At 43.9% G+C, this 16883-nt stretch overlaps 1 protein-coding gene across 1 annotated transcript in view; it reads right to left on the bottom strand.

Annotated features, from left to right (window-relative positions):
- Positions 1-16883, bottom strand: part of DOCK5 (dedicator of cytokinesis 5) — a 212825-nt gene that overhangs the window by 113316 nt on the left and 82626 nt on the right. Inside the window, exons 3-5 of the mRNA XM_081236247.1 lie at positions 15485-15525; positions 10376-10431; positions 7888-7984 (exon numbers count right to left, since the gene is read on the bottom strand). Of these exons, the coding sequence (XP_081092373.1) occupies positions 7888-7984; positions 10376-10431; positions 15485-15525 (194 nt within the window). The remainder of the gene's footprint in view (positions 1-7887; positions 7985-10375; positions 10432-15484; positions 15526-16883) is intronic.

Here is a 16883-nt window from a genome sequence, read left to right as displayed (position 1 = left end):
AGAAATTAAGCCCATAAAACTTTGCCTTTCAAAGCTGCCAGGCAGAAAGGGATCTTTTTTTCTTCTTGCAATCTATTTTTCTACTCCTAGTTAGTATTTTTTTCAATGTTTTCTCATTTTAATTAAGATATTAGGTCTCAGAATATGGTAAAGAAAGGGCTCCGAGACTCAGGGGATCCTCTATGAGACAGCTCTTTGTTTGGGCCATATATTCACAAGTTCTTGGTCTCAATTATATCAGACACTATCCAAAGCAATTTAATTATTGCCTGTCCATATCAGCCTGCTTTGCCAAGAGTTCTCCCCCACAAGAAGGATGAAGTTGGCCATTCTTTTCTGGTTCACTTTGCCAAATTAATTGTGAGTAGACACGCTGGAACACACCAAAGGAAGCGACTTTCCCATTGACTTTAAGGAAACAGATTTTGTTGCCACATTCCTAAGATTGTTCTACATGGATGTTCTATGCAGTAGCTGGCCCCTGGCACTTTCTGGATTCCTGGGGAAGCAAATGAGGACAGGTGAGGAGAAAATCAAGCTCTCCCCATTAACGCCAGGAGCCAAGGACTCAGGTCTCCATCTTTCCTCCCTGTTACACCCAAGCCTGCCCATTACAGAGTGCCTTTTCTCCTGTCTCTAGCCTTCACTAATCTCAGTCTTTTTATACTAGCGGGCACTGTCACAGAATTCAGGAGGGCAAGGAATGTATTTAATAATTTCTTTGATCCTCTCCGCAGAAGAAGCCTGGGACACAGCAGCGACCGAAAAACAAACTGTGACTGCTTGAGCTTAAAATAACACTCTGGTTTCGGTTTGAGGAATAGCTACACAAAATAGAGAAATCTAAATATTCTTCTAACTAGACAGTAAGGATACGCCTGCATTTGCTTAGAATTTATCCCTCTTTTCCACCTGACGAACTTTGAGGTCTCACTTTTGACATTCTATTCTGGGTGTTTTTTTTTTTTTTTTTTTAAGAATTTCTAAAGAGAAGAAAAAAGGGACAAGAAAAAAAGAAACAGCTTTATCTTCAATAGTGGCAGAAATACAGAAGCCATCGTTGAGTAATTTAGAAATTCTGAGGGCCACTGAGACATTGGCACCACCCCACTGGGTGTCAGAAAACCTCGATTCTATTCTTCACTTTCTTTCCCAAAGAATGCAGACCAGAGTCAAAAGCCTCTTTCTCTGGTCCTCCACCTCACCGCTCCCTCTGCAAAAGAATCAATATTTCCTCTGTTCACCAATCTCTCCTCTTCCACTGTAAACCTTCTTTGCTGAAAGTACAGGGGACTTGGTCTCTATCTCTAATTCCATCACTAACTTGCTAAGTGACTTTGAGCAAATTATTCCCTCTGGGATATGCCCATCTGTAAAATCAGGGGACCAGCAATGAGATCCATTCCCAGGGATAAGCGTCTTCAAGTCTATGGCTGAGACATTAAATTCAATTATTCCTCCAAGCAACTTCCTGATTAAATATATCTGACTCGGACCATCTCAGTCCTGATGGACTCACACAGTGTGGTGGCGCTGTATCAAATTTCCCCCGTATACAGCTCTTCGCAATGAATCTCATGTCTTTTCTGAGTGTCTGGACCTTCTGTGAACCAGGATGGTTGGTGTCTTGGTCTTTCTGTGTCCTGTGCTGCGCTGACCCTTAGCTCTGGGAGGACAGGAATCCGCAGGGGCCCTGCCTCTCTTCCCATCCATCCTAGTGCTTCTTCTGTCAGCTAAAGGCTTGGCCTGACTAGCAAACGCTCGATTTTCAAAGAAAAGATTCCAGTAAAAGACAGTTTTTGCCTCTGGAAGTAGCGCAGGAAATCCTGGAAGCCAGGCACCAAAGTCAGAGGAAAACAAAACCGGAAAAACACCCAAAGCGCCACCTCTGCCCTGTTCTGGCCATCGTCCCATCTCCTCCTGCCTCTCGTGAGAGCCATGCACCAAAGCAGGGCTTGCAACTCACAGGTGAAATGCCCTGACACCAGGAAGAAGCTTTCTATGGGAATTTTCTGTCTTTAGTAATAAGCCATCAGACACCCGTTTTCAACCTTGAGATCAGCTTAATTACACTTCACAGCATATGCTCCAGCAGCCAGTAATAACCACCAGTTCAAAAAGATTAGTCTTGAGTAGCTTTAATCTGCCTGGATATGCAAAGATGGGATGAAAGGGCAATTCATGGTGTCCGGGCAAGTCTCCCCACCCCCGCCTTGGTGACAGGCACTTTCTCTGCTCTAGATTTTTACAGGACTGTAGGCCAGCCCAAGGTTCTATTTTGCTGGTAAATTTTCAGTGAGAGGAGATCAATCCTTTCAACGAACTGCATTTTAGCAATTAAGTTCACTTGATTCAACAAGATGTATGAACCACCCTGCACCATCAGGCTCTTCTGCAATCTCTTTTCCGTAAGAAAATCAATCAGGTTGAGTCTGTCAAACTTGTATGAACACAACAGCCTGGCTGACCAAACCTCACCAAACCATTTCACCCACTGGAAGGTGGGAAACAGCACTGCACTTAATCTCAGGGTGAGGCATTAGAGAGTATGTTTATGATGACCAAACACCTCAGAATTCCCGGGACAGCTCCTCTTCGGAAAAGTCTTGTCCCAACGTCCCCACACATATATACTCCAACTTGTCAGTTTTCAAGACCTGATTTTTAGTTGAGAACACAGGATAAGTATGACGTGGGGTGCAGATCTGTGCGTATTCAAAAAGTATAATTGGGTTGTCCCTGGAAAGGTAAACTTAGATATTACATCCAACCATCGTGTAGAAATCAATGCATAGGGGTCCGCCCTTCTAGCTGAGGCAACTCGCATGGCAGGGAAGAAGGAAAAGAAGCCACGTTCAGCTCACTGGATCTACTTTTCACGGCTGGGGAAAACCACAAGATCCTGAGAGGCAACAGAAAAGAATGAATGGAATACTTAAAAACTATCCACCTAGCTAGCTAAGTGACTCTAGGGCTGCCAGGGAGCCCACTGGGTAGGTAGCAGGCACACCCTTAAACTACCTCAGGGCAAAATTCCATGTGGATCTAGTTCTCCTAACACTTTTCAACATGAATCAGCTCTTTCCTGAAACAGTGCAGTAAGGGGAGAGTCAGGGGCTGTCACATTTTGCCGACAATGTGCAGGCACTGTCCCAGGAATGTGACACAGATTATCTTATTGAATTCTACAGCAAATCGGCAAGGCATGTGTAATATATAATTACCACTGCAGCCGAGGAAAGGAAAACTTGGGAGGTCAAAGGACTTGTCTTGGGCTGTAAAATCCTCTCGTGGCACACCCTGAACCAAACTCCCTGCCTGCAGAATCTGTGTTCTTTCTGCTTGGGTTTGTTTGTTTGTTTGCACTAACTATTACTGGGTTTGTTATTTTTTCTGAATATAAAAGTACATACCAAGTAAGGGAGCAAGTCAGAATTTTTTTTCTTTTTTTTTTTGGCCACATGGCGCAGCCTGTGGGATCTTAGTTCCCTGACTAGGGATTGAACCCGGGCCCTCGGCAGTAAAAGCGTGGAGTCCTAACCTCTGGACCGCCAGGGAATTCCCAGCAAGTCAGAATTTAAGAACCAGCCGCCTGTCTGACCCCAATGCCCCCGGTTTTGCCATTTCACCAGGCAACCACGTCCTGCTTCACAGTGTTCCCTCCCTTCCTGATCAAGCACCGAAAATGCCCGGTCAATAGGTTCCAATGGAGGATCAGCAGTGCAGGCAAAGCTCGTCAGAAACTGCGGTGCATTTGCATGCAGCATCTGCATGCTTCCCTTTTCCTTTCTGGAATGATCCCTGTCTCTTGGACTGGAACCTAAGCTAAGGAGCCTCACTATCTACGGGGAGAAACACATAGACTAGCTACTGAGTGCTCAAGGTCGCTCCGCCTAAGACCACAACACAAGACAAAGGAAATGACCTTGGATAAGGAGGGACAGGGAAGGGAGCTTCAGAGTCTCCCAGTCTGGCCAGAGGGAGGATGTCCAGGGCGGAGACTGTTTCCAGCTAAGACATCAAGACTCTCATGCTCATGTTTGCAGAGTCCCTGATGGTCTGCCTGCGCGATGATTTCTTTTTATACCCTCACAACGCTATGGAGTAAACAAGGCAGGTTTTGCATCATTTTAACAGATGGGTAAAATCCAGCAGACACTTGGAGACTTCAAGCACTTATGTCCAAAACCAGAGTCAGTTAGGGCACAGCCTGGATGAGAAACCATGTTTCCTAATTTCTAGTCCCCTGTCTGTCCCCTATAGCTTGCTTCTTCTCCAAAGCATACAGGAAAGATAGTAAATTCATAAATAATACTAATATAACAAAGAGAAAAAAGGAACGTGTGGGAATTACCATTTCTTCTTTCTACTCTGGATGGGTGGGTTCCTCTCTCCTTGGCATGGCCGCCACATCCCCACTTTAAAACATATTTATGGTAATTTCACAAGGTTATGGTATGACTGCTAAAAAGAAATCACAGCTATACAAATATCTTTCCCTTCTAGAATAATTACCTGTGTCTACATGGCTGGGCTTAACCTGGTTAGTGGATTCCATTTTCCTCTCACTTAAGACTCTGTACCTACCTCCTAAATTTCTCATGAACTGAGACTGAAAAGAAGAGAACTAAGAAATGTGTTGTAGAGAAAGGCGGAGGCTCTAGGACGTCTTTAAAGACACCAAACACAATGCCTGGTTTCATAATCTGTGGGAGAAAATGTGTGAGAGATAAAAGTACTGATGTAGATTAGGAAAACCTGTATTCATCTTTACACAGACTGAAGGAACTTACACACAGAATCAGAAAGCAAACACCAATAAAAATGCTTGTGTGGGGCCTCCCTGGTGGCGCAGTGGTTAAGAATCCGCCTGCCAATGCAGGGGACACGGGTTCGAGCCCTGGTCCGGGAAGATCTCACATGCCGCTTGCAGAGCAACTCAGCCCGTGCGCCACAACTACTGAGCCTGCGCTCTAGAGCCCATGAGCCACAGCTACTGAGTCCGCGCACCACAACTACCGAAGCCCGTGTGCCCAGAACCCATGTTTCGCAGCAAGAGAAGCCACCGCAATGAGAAGCCCGCGCACCACAATGAAGAACAGCCCCCTCTCGCCACAACTAGAGAAAGCCCGTGCGCCGCAACAAAGACCCAGTGCAGTCAAAAATAAATAAATAAAATAAATAAATTTATTTTTTAAAAAAAGTGTGTGTGTCTGTGTGTGTGTACGCGCGCATGTCTTGGGGCAGGGGGGTGATTGAAACCTACAGATCTGGGTTCCCTTAACTTTTTTCCCAGTGAATCATAATATTTAAGGCTTGTTACTTTTCTTTTTTTAATAATATTTATTTATTTATCTAGGCTGCGCCGGGTCTTAGTTGCAGCACGCAGGATCTTCATTGCAGCATGTTTATCTGCAGCACGTAGGCTCTTAGTTGCAGCATGTGCGATATAGTTCCCCAAGCAAGGATCGAACCTGGGCCCCCTGGATTGGGAGCGTGGAGTCTTACCCGCTGGACCACCAGGGAAGCCCCAAGGCTGGCTACTTTGACATACAGATTTTTGACAAAGCATTTCAGAAATTCTGCCTGAAGTGAACTGTCAATGCTTTAGGAAGGAACAGAAAAGAGAAAAAAGAAAGCCAAGATTTCCATTTGAAATGGATCATTCCTGAATGGGTGAGCATGCTCTCCAAAGCAGGAGCAGATTCTCAGCCCTATCAACTGATTAACATCCCCACAATGAATGCCTTTTAGTCAACCAATAGCAGCTATAAGCCATCTAAAAAATAACTCACAATAACAAAATAATTATTTTATGAGACATCAAGATTAAGATGGGAAATGTGCTGCCCTCCGAGAGGAGGGTGGAATTTTCTTTTTTTTTTTCTTTTTTAACTTAGAACTCAATTCTGCTATTAAATAGTGGAACTTCCACATAGGAAATCCTCAACGAGAGCTTAAAAGATTTTGGAAACACAAATACATGAATCATATTTCTTCCTCCCCGGCTCACTTATTTCTCATTCCTAGTCAATAGCAGACTTGGCACAATTATCTGTGGACACGTACTAGACACAGATCATGAACTAAGCACAAGAGTTGTGTTTTAGCAAGAAGAAAACTCTAGCTCATTCACTCTCTACTCTTGTAGATTACAGCTATAAACATCTCATTTCCCAGTACTGATTAGCTAATACATTTTCCACCACTCACCAACTTCCAGAAAGACTATGTTAAGGAACTAACCCATCCATCAACCTTGTTACATCCACCACTAACCAATCAATGAACCGGAACCAGAGAGTGCTTTCAATAGAAGGACAAGAAGATCAATGTAGGCCAAAGGGCTTAACACAGCATCTCTCCCCAGCTTGTGATTTAAGAATTTACAGGTTAGCTCTCTCCTCGATGAAACATAAAAGAGATCAAAAGATCACTTGCATTACAAGGCACTGTGCCCCAGGGGCCGCATGATTGGTTCAGGAGGAAGGGCTCCCATAGTCCAGAAGGAAACATTATGGATTGGTGTGTTCAGAGACACATTATGAAGAAAAAAGGACTTCAGTGGGGCCTTGAAGGATGGGCAGGCGGAGAAAAATCACGTGCTTTTCCATAGAAGGGGTTGGTGATTTCTACTGCTGTGCTCCACCCTGGGAAACCAAAGCCCTGGGAAATGAAATATCTTATACTAACTGCTAGAAGTTATGCTAGAATGAGTTTTGATTCCTGTTTTTAGTACAATGGTTTAGAGTGAGGTGCTCCCAGTTACTTAGTAAGATTGACTTTTGAGAGTTAAAATGTGGAATCAATATATGACTGAAAAAAACTTAGACGAACTAAGCCACATAAGGAGAGACTGGCTCCCAGGCACTGAGTCGAGTCCTGACTAATCTCATTCACACATTGGGCCAGGGAATATATCAGTACATTCATAGGAATTCTTAGTCAGCCATGGAAGACTGGAAGATGCCTGCAGAAGGCAAGACCTAATGATGCCTACCCACAAGGTCTCCAGGAAAGAGGAAACTTTAGAAAACAGTGTCTATGCATTCACAGTGTCTGAGAAAGGAGCTTCCTGAAGTAGACATGGGTGCAGGCTTGCTGCCGCCAGACTCAGAGTTCTTGGCCTCCTGCAAGATGGTTGCCCCAGGTGTTCTCAGCCTGATAATATTATTAAGTGCTAGATTTAACTTGCCTTGATTGTAAACCCACACACAAAACTTGTGATTATGGTTTATCAGGGAGAGAATGTGCTGGCTCCTGTGTCATTTCCCACTGATCTGGCCTATCTTATTAGCATCCTAAGGTCAAACCATTGTTGTGAGAAACAGTACTATGAGTTGGCCTCAAAAAGAAGACTCTTCAGAGCATGGTTTAATGTGATTCATGTTTCAGCATCGGTAAGGTACACAGAAGGTAGAGAGTGCACCCTCATAGGAGCCCTCATGGGGCTGAGCACTGAAACAGTGAAAATGTCTATTCACTGGGATACACACAGAGGCTAAGAGCAGGTCCCTCAACTTCCCCATTGATAAACTGGTAATAATTACAGCTACTTTATAGGAGTGTTATGAGGATTAATAGCTCCTGGCACTTAGCAGGGACGATGTGTCTGCAGCTCTTATTATCCTTATAACTTTACGATCAGCATGCGAGTTGGGAAAATACCGACCTCATGATTATGCCCACCTCCTCCACCACCCACATCATCAACGGCTCTACATGGCGAAGATGGGAATCTGCTGGTTATCAGCCATTGCGCTGTCCAGGTAAGATACACCCACTCCATACAGAGAGCTAATGAGTGGCCGATCCCTTGCAGCAGAACAGATGGGCTGAGGGCCCAGGAATAATGCCACAGGCTCCAAGCACCAGGGGCAAACTCACCACGTAGAGCTTGCGCCAGATGACGGCCCATTCCCGCAGCGTCGAGGTGAGCTCCTGTACCAGTGGGAGCTCCCCGGGAATCACGGTCTCGTGCTGCCTAAAGAGAACAGACAGATGCTCCCTTCACTCTGGGTGGATCACAGTGGCTTTTCTTTTTTCTTTTTTTTGCGGTACGCGGGCCTCTCACTGTTGTGGCGTCTCCCGCCGTGGAGCACAGGCTCCGGACGCGCAGGCTCAGCGGCCATGGCTCACGGGCCCAGCCACTTCGCGACATGTGGGATCTTCCCAGACCGGGGCACAAACCCACGTCCCCTGCATTGGCAGGCTGACTCTCAACCACTGTGCCACCGGGGAAGCCCTGTGGCTTTTCTCGATGGAGGTCATGATCCCCACAACTCAAAGATGGGAATGGGCTGTTTGGGCTTCAACCAAAAAAAAAAACCTTGTCCATTTAGGGAAGGTTTGGGTAGAAAAATTTTACCACGTCAAGCAGCTGAGAAAAGAGAAAGAGCTTAACACACCACGATTCTCGAAATGAACGGGTACAGAGCCCAGCCTCTATCTCCCCATTCTGGATCTTTACAGGAGCTTCAAATACCAACCAGGCTGGCTGCAGCAATTGCCAGGGATGGAAGCCCAAATCCAGTACTTTCACTGGTTCTGCCAAGCAGCCATTTCATTAGGGAGGGTGGGTGGGTGGAGAAGTGTTCATGGCACAAGGGTCCTGGGGGCTTGGAGCCTCACACAGGACCTGCTGTGGGAGTGAGGTGGGACCCTCTTTTGCAGTGGTACTAGGTTTGCTTCTCACCTGCTGGCTCACTGCACAGAAAACGTCCATATACCCAAATCCTCACTTACAGCAGACTTTTAACACGGCAAATCTGACACTCATGCACATAAATCCCGTCTGGTATTTTTATGATTAGCAAAAGGAGAAAAGGAGAGAGTGAAAGCAAGCAAACAAATGGGGGTTAATGGTGGGATTGCCAGGCGTAAATAAAAATACAAGACACCCCGTTAGGTTTGGATTTCAGATAGATTAAAATAATTTTTTTTTTTTTTTTTGTGCGGTATGCGGGCCTCTCACTGTTGTGGCCTCTCCTGTTGCAGAGCACAGGCTCCGGACACGCAGGCTCAGAGGCCATGGCTCACGGGCCCAGCCGCTCTGCGGCATGTGGGATCTTCCCGGACCGGGGCACGAACCCGCGTCCCCTGCATCGGCAGGCAGACTCTCAACCACTGCGCCACCAGGGAAGCCCTAAAATAATTTTTAAGCCTAAGTATGTCTCAGAAAATATGAGACATGCATGTAAAAAATTACTTGTTATCTGAATTTCAGATTTAACTGGGCATCCTGCATTTTACCTGGCAACACTAGTTGGTGGAAATATGCCCTCAACCCTGCCCTTCCACCAACGTGGCTGTAAGTGACCCTGGAGGCTGCCTAGGAATCAGAAAGAAGATTCTCCAGGAGGGCAAGACAACTGCTTTTCAGCCCTGATTATGTGTGAAATTGGGCACGTCTCCATCTCTCGTCTATAAAACGAGGGTGCAGAACTTATGGCTGAGAATGTTCTCTGCCGCTGTTAGCCAGAGTGCCTCTGTGACCCACTCCACACTCTCTAACGGCCCTGGGATTCCTGCTCCAGGCTCTCTTTATTCCCTCCTTAACTCTCCTGCCCGCTCGCTCACCAGCTAAGTGGATTTTCTCTGCAGAGCGCATTCCCACACATTAGTTAGTTCATAATTTCATATCAAGTTCATGACCTACGTGGGGACAGATTTGTTTTCTCTGATTTGCAGGGGGAAAGCCCCAGGTGCACTGACTTGTCCAAGGTTCAGAGCTGAAGAGTGCAGCGTGTTGTATGCTCACCTATCATCCCCCAAGGTTCCCAAACAGGCGGCTCTCAGGTCTTATGGGCCAAAGAGCACCAAATATTTATGTACGTGCACACTCACGTGCGCACGCGCACTCATACATACACACACACGTGCACGCGATCAGTGAGCAGCCAGTGTAAGAGGGAAAGTAAAGGCCCTCTCCGTTCATTATCTGTCTTTACTGTTCTGTGGGAGGAATAAGTATCAAAAAAGAAGACAGGGCTTCCCTGGTGGCGCAGTGGTTGAGAGTCCACCTGCCGATGCAGGGGACGTGGGTTCGTGCCCCGGTCCGGGAAGATCCCACATGCCGCGGAGCGGCTGGGCCCGTGAGCCATGGCCGCTGAGCCTGCGCGTCCGGAGCCTGTGCTCCGCAACGGGAGAGGCCACAGCAGTGAGAGGCCCACGTACTGCAAAAAAAAAAAAAAAAAGAAGACAGAGAAGGAAGGATGTCAGGAAAAAGTTTTTATTCATTTCCCTTTCATCCGAGAAGTGGAATTGATGAGCTGAGACAATAATGCACAAAATGATATTTTCTGACTTCATAAAATCTATAAGGATATTTTACAACTTCCTCACCTGTTAGGAGTCTTCCTACGTTAGAACTTACCCACGGTCTTCTACAGTGGCCTCTTTCAAATGGATATACGTTTCAGGGAAAATACCCTACGGAGAGAAGAACTTAGGTTAGGTGGCCGTAAAAATCTCAGCCCAAAGTAAAGAGCACAGACAGCAGCAAGGATGAGTGGGGGAGGGGACAGGACGCCTGGACAACAGCTACAGTTTGCAGTCAAGGTTGCGGGACATCGATTACATCACCTGCCTACCTAAAGGAAAGCAAGCCTGAAACACTGAAAAGGTATAAATTAATCCCTGGGTTCAGAGAGCATAAAATAAATGCTCTGTAAATGACCAGGCATACATGCCCGGGTCAGCTCAGAGCTGCCATAATGGTAAAGTGTTTCATAGTGAGATCCTGAAACCCCTCCAGGTCCTACATGCCCTGATATGCTTCCCTTAAAGGGTTTCATATAATTAGTGAGGTGGAAGGCTATGTACTTACTGGCCCGTAAAATTATAGTGATTTTCTAGAGTCATTCCCCTCAGCACTTTCACTTAAACAAAATGCATGGAATCAATGAGGACTTGTTATCTGGTTATTTTTAGCACTTTCCAGTCTCAAATTGCTCTCCATTCTATGTCCCTAAGAGGCAACTGGACGTCAGTATTGTGACATGGCCCGTGGGAGAACTAAGCCCAGAAAGACCTAAGAGAAACAATGGAAAGTGGTGGGTAAAAACTGCAGAACTGAAGATTGGATCTAACCAACAGGAAGCAAGCCATGGATGTGAGTTTTCGTAAAACCCGAAAGCTTCTGTTATTCAACCACATGATATGCTCTTCAATAAACAGAGACACTGCCATCTAGAAAAGCACTGCTGGTCCCTGTTTTATGGTACTTTTCAGGCCAGACCAGGAGAAGCAGAAGAAGCTGTTCAGCAGGCCCCATTGGCTCAACAGCTCATAGCCCTGAGCCTGTAGAAGTGCGACCACACGGACACCCATCGTCAGGGGAGACTGACCACAAGGATGGGAGAGGGATAGCTCACTCCCTGGGAGGCTGGGTCAGGGATGCGTGTGTACCCAGTGATCCTTAATCCATTCAGAGCCAGAAAACGAGTGCATTTCAACCCGGGCTGGTCTTGCATCTAGTTTGATGTGCTATGTTTTTATCTGAGCAATTCTCTCCTTTCTCTCTTTTAATCCTTTGCCAGTAAAACAGGAAACAGCAAGAAAATTTGAGACTGTGCTGCTCCCAGCATTGGTGATGACAAGGTGGATCCTGACACTGCTTGAGCCAGAAGCAAAATGGCCATCCTTTCCCGCCAGGCAGGAAGAACCAAAAAAAAAAGTACAGACATACCCGCCCTTCCTCGCTTTGAGAAACGGGCAGGTGTGGGGCATATGGTGAGAAAGCATTATCCCCATCTTGTTACTGATGAAGACCCAGAACACACCTAGAAACAAGGTAACACCGACCTCTCTCATTATAAGGACAGGATGCAGAGTGATTTTGGAAAACCAATCAAAGAGTTAAATACAAACAAAAATTCAATGTGGTGTAATTCCTTTGGGGCCAGATTAACGGGGTTCTGAAGCTCCAGATCCGTCCTTAGGATGCCTAAGAAACCTTGGGTGTTTCTTCTATCCGCTAGGTTGAGGTAAATGTTTTGTTGATGACGATCTTTGTGGAGAACCAGGCTTGGATGCCCAGCACTCACCTTGATGGCAGGATGCTGAGTGAAATAAGCCAGACACAAAAGGACAATTACTGTCTGATCTCACCTGTAACATGAAGGACCTAGAGTAGTCAAATTCATAGGGACAGAAGTAGAATGGGGGTTAACAGGGGCTGGAGGAGGGAGGAAGGGTAAGTGTGTGTTTCATGCGTACAGAGTTTCAGTTTGGGATAATGAAAAAGTTCTAGAGTTGGATCGTGGTATGGTTGCACGACAATGTGAATGTACTTAATACCCCTGAGCTGTCCATTTTAAAAGAGTTAAAGTAGTAATTTTTTTATCAAGTATATTTTACTACAATAAAAAAGTTGTCCAGAAATCATAAAAAGGTGGAGCGTTGAAACCACTCAAAGCAGCAGTTATCAGGAGCCATATTTGCAGGTTAAAATAAGATGTAACACTGCTGGTCCCAAGGAATATCCTGGCAGAAGAGTTTTCAAATCAAGAAGATAAAGGACCAATTAACTGTTTCGTACATCTATAATCTGATGACTGGTCTCCTAAGAACTGGGAGAAATCCAAAATAGAAACATTCGTAATACAAGTGGCTTATTTTGTGATGTCCAAGCAGATCATAAGCAGATAATTTATATTGGGTATACAGACATGATTTTCATATTAAGAGAGTATCTATTTTGTTGTATTTTCACTCTGTTACTTGCAGGCATCATCTTTCCATGATAACATAGGTCCACTTATAGCCATTTAATTGCTCTGGTAAATCTGAGACCGTAGGCCTTTTCCTACACCAATCTGACACACAGAAAGCCAGAATAAACCTAGGTAATATATTTGTGATTTACAGCCTATCTCTCAGTTTTGCTTGTGCTTTCTCAATGCAACCTACCCACTTGAGGGGGAAAAAAAATGAACTAATGATTTTCCAGATATTGCCCTTAACCATAATTCCATAATCCTGCCAGGATCAATAATTAGTTTCTGCAAAGCTCTTGGCTTCTTCCATTTGTAAAATCACTAGCATGTTTTATCACCACTCTAACCGGTTAGGTCTGCTTGTAAATAACACCAAAAATTTCCATTAAAACAATAGGCTTTTCAAATAGCTCTTCCCCTAAAGAGGCAAACAAGGAAATAGCATTAGGAATAGCATTTCAACTAGGCTGGATTCCCTAATGAAGGGGTGTCAAAGTTGAGCATAATTCATGACAGCTGACTTGGAATTCCCTGTTTTTCCTACTAGAAAGATATTTCAACTTATAAGTCAACAAGGAAATGCATGGCCCTTGTTTGTACTATTATTTCACTGAACTACAAAGTTTAGTTATCAAGAACTAAGAAAAGCTCTTACTGAAATAATTCTTTTCAAGAGATTGGAAGTTTAAAAGGGTTTCAAAAAAATTTAAAACACACTGAGACCTTGTCATTTAGATCTCAGCGAAGCACCCCATCCACTCACTTTCCAAAGCAGACAACAGATGGATTCTGATGTCTAAGGATGCCTTAGATGATGCTCCGAAAAGATTCTTACAGACTGTAGACTCTCTGAAAGGGAAAACTGTGGTCTGGGGCCTTGTTTCAACACAATTCACATTCACCAGTTAAAAAATTCCCTTTGATCTTAAAGTTCAGATGATCTTATCTGAGAGTGGATTTTTGTTTATGTTTTAAAATTAACTTTTTTTTTAAAGGATTGGTAATTAAGTGACATAAGTATTGCTGCTCTTGAAGAAATTTAGAATTTTAAAATTGTTCACTCTATTCATGCTTTGAAAAATAACTACCACCTCCATAATTATGAGTAAAATAAACACTATAGGGTTAAACCCAAACCAAGAAGCAGAGGTGGCTGTAAACTAGGTTCTCTAGTTAACAAGCATCCCAGAAGAAAAGGTCTTCTGCTTTGGTCCTATCATGGTCTCGTTCACGCCAGAACGTCTGCTATCTTAGGTCCTTACATGAAAGCTTGGGGAAACTACAGTCAGCAAGAGATTATTCATTTAATCAAATAATTTATAATTATTTTCATTATAATTAAGCTGAAAATGAAGACATGCGGCACAAGCATCTAACTGTGGGTAGAAAAATTCAGCATCCGGATTTGGGGAGGAAATAAAAGGATCAAAACTGTGGGAGTTGATACCTGCATTAAAAGCAAATACGCCTTTATTTTGATAGATTATTAAACTGTCAGAGTTAATAAACTGTGTGTGTACACACACATGTGCAAATACTGAGTGTTATCTGAGGGTCAACAACATAGAATGCTTGACTAGGACAGTCCTGTTTTTTGGGTTTTTTGGCTGTACCACGCAGCACATGGGATCTTAGTTCCCTGACCAGAAATCGAACCCAAGCCTGCTGCATTGGAAGCACAGAGCCTTAACCATTGGACCACCAGGGAAGTCCAGGACAGTCCTGGTTTTAAATGGCCCTATACCTTATGGGAAAGTGTTTTTCTGGGCCCGTAGCTCTTCTGAGACTGTGTTCTAGCATCACTTCTGTACTGTGCCATATCTGAAGAGTAAAACCTGTGGATTTGTGAGGGGTTTTTTTGTTTTTGTTTTTTTTACTTAGCTGTTGATAAATTCTGAAATGTTTCTCTCACCCCTCCCAATTCACTATGTTGCATGTGAACTAACTGTGAAATAGTACGACCCTATCCACTTTGTTCTGTTCAAAAGAAAGTGCTGACAGGCTATGCTGTCCCAACATGCAGTGTCACAGGAAAAGCGCTGACCTGACCTAAAATGAACTGAGGGGGTATTAACCTAACCCACAGATTTTCTTTAGCTTGATGATTAGCAGCTTTGGCACTGCCCAAAGGAACCCACGAGGGTCAGAATTTTTCAAACTCTTTGCCCATGATGAGACAGCGACCCAGCACTACTATCATAAAACATAATGAAAAATACATAAAATACTGTAAAATCTACACCTAACACTAACAAAAGTTTCCTGAAACACTACTTACCGTCGCATTCTATTCTCTTTCTATTTTTCAGTGTTGTTTTTAGGAAAATGTTGGTTATAACCCACTCTACTGATTTCAGTTTGAAAACTACTATTCTGGTTTAACCATTTTTTAATAAAGGAAAGAGTCAAGTGGAAATGGGGAGACCCTTTGGTTCTGAGATTTCAGCACTGGAACTAAAGGATAAAGGGAGAAGCCCAGGTCCCCCTGCAAAACAGAGCAATGTTCCTGTGTGACCCTATGGCTCAGCTTGAGGGAACCAGGAGCAACAAGTCCGCAGAGGCCCTACCTGGGGTGTCAAATTCACCTCCGGCCTTTATCCTTGAGTTGGCTGGGAAATATGGCCAAGGTCAGAGAATTTGCTTTCAAATCTAAAGACTAGCCGTCAAAGAGAAAGCGAACTAGGTCTACAGACAGCAGATAATGGAATCAGATACGAGCACACAAAACTGGCACACAGATTTCAAACTGAAACGATAGGCCATACCTTTTTAGATTTATTTTGGAGGGTATATCCTCTGTACCAACCTGTCAGGGTAGAAGAGAACACAAAATCTTTTGTTATCTGGGACAATATAAAGACATTAGCAATATACGTCCTCAACTTGTTAGGACACTGGGATGGAATCCAGGAGACATTTAGCAGACAACATGAGTATTCTGGTTTATTATGCAATAAAAATCTAGATCTATTTCAGAGCTTTAGTCTCTTGATAATGAAAGGATTTAAAATTCACTTAGGACCATGCCTCATCCCTACTCCTTTGGAGAAAGGATAGAACAACAAAAAAAAAACAAGACAGAAGGCAGCGCAACCTCTCAACACCTTAATACCTCCCAGCATTCAATGAATGTTTTTGTATAAATGAATATGAACTTTCATCCATGTATATACATTCTGAAAGTCACCTTATCCTATTACAATAGATTATACTATTCAAATAGATATTTTAAAAGAATTTATATATATTCTCTCCCTCTCGCTTTCTCTCCTACTCCCACTTCCCTCCTCCCCAAGTTCCCAGGTTAAGAACCAATATTCTGGAACAATTTTAAATCGGAGTAGCAAACCTTATATATACAAATATTTACACCTAAAAACAAACTGAAATAAATAATGAAACAACATTTTCAACAATTCTTGGCAATGCTACAATACCCCCTACAATGAAAAGATTTTATGTGTTTGCTTAACGAGGCTTTAAGTAAAGTCTTTAACTTCCTTTTAAAAATTCTGATCAATACACATATTCCTATGGATGTTTTTCCCACCCTTTATCTTGTAAAGGGAGTACACTAATCTAATCTGTCCATAAACAGATATTGCATACAAAATATTTATTGAACACCTACTATAGGTAATTCACTGTAATAATATTCCTCATTCCCCATGCCCATGAGGCATCAGTGTGGTCATCTTGCTTAAGTAAACCCTGTTGTCCGTGGTCTAGATGTGTAAAGTAGCCACACACATACAGTGAGCAGACGCAGGCTGTAATGAAAACTTTAGGCATCATATTTCTGGACAAAACTATTATATAACTGGAAAATATACACACACTCCAATGTTCATAGCAGCACTACTTACAACAGCCAAGACATGGAAACAACCTAAATGTCCACCAACAAATGAATGGATAATGAAAATGTGGTACATATATACAATGGAATACTACTCAGCCATAATGCAGTAACGTGGATGGACCTAAAGATGATCATACTAAGTTATATGTGGAATCTAAAATACAACACAGGGCTTCCCTGGTGGCACAGTGGTTGGGAGTCCGTCTGCCGATGCAGGGGACGCAGGTTCGTGCCCCGGTCCGGGAGGGTCCCACATGCCGCAGAGCGGCTGGGCCTGTGGGCCATGGCCACTGGGCCTGCGC

This window comes from Mesoplodon bidens, assembly GCF_964165515.1.
Source record: "Mesoplodon bidens genome assembly, chromosome: 6".
NCBI lineage: Eukaryota > Metazoa > Chordata > Mammalia > Artiodactyla > Ziphiidae > Mesoplodon > Mesoplodon bidens.
This window is presented reverse-complemented; position numbering and strand designations above follow the sequence as displayed.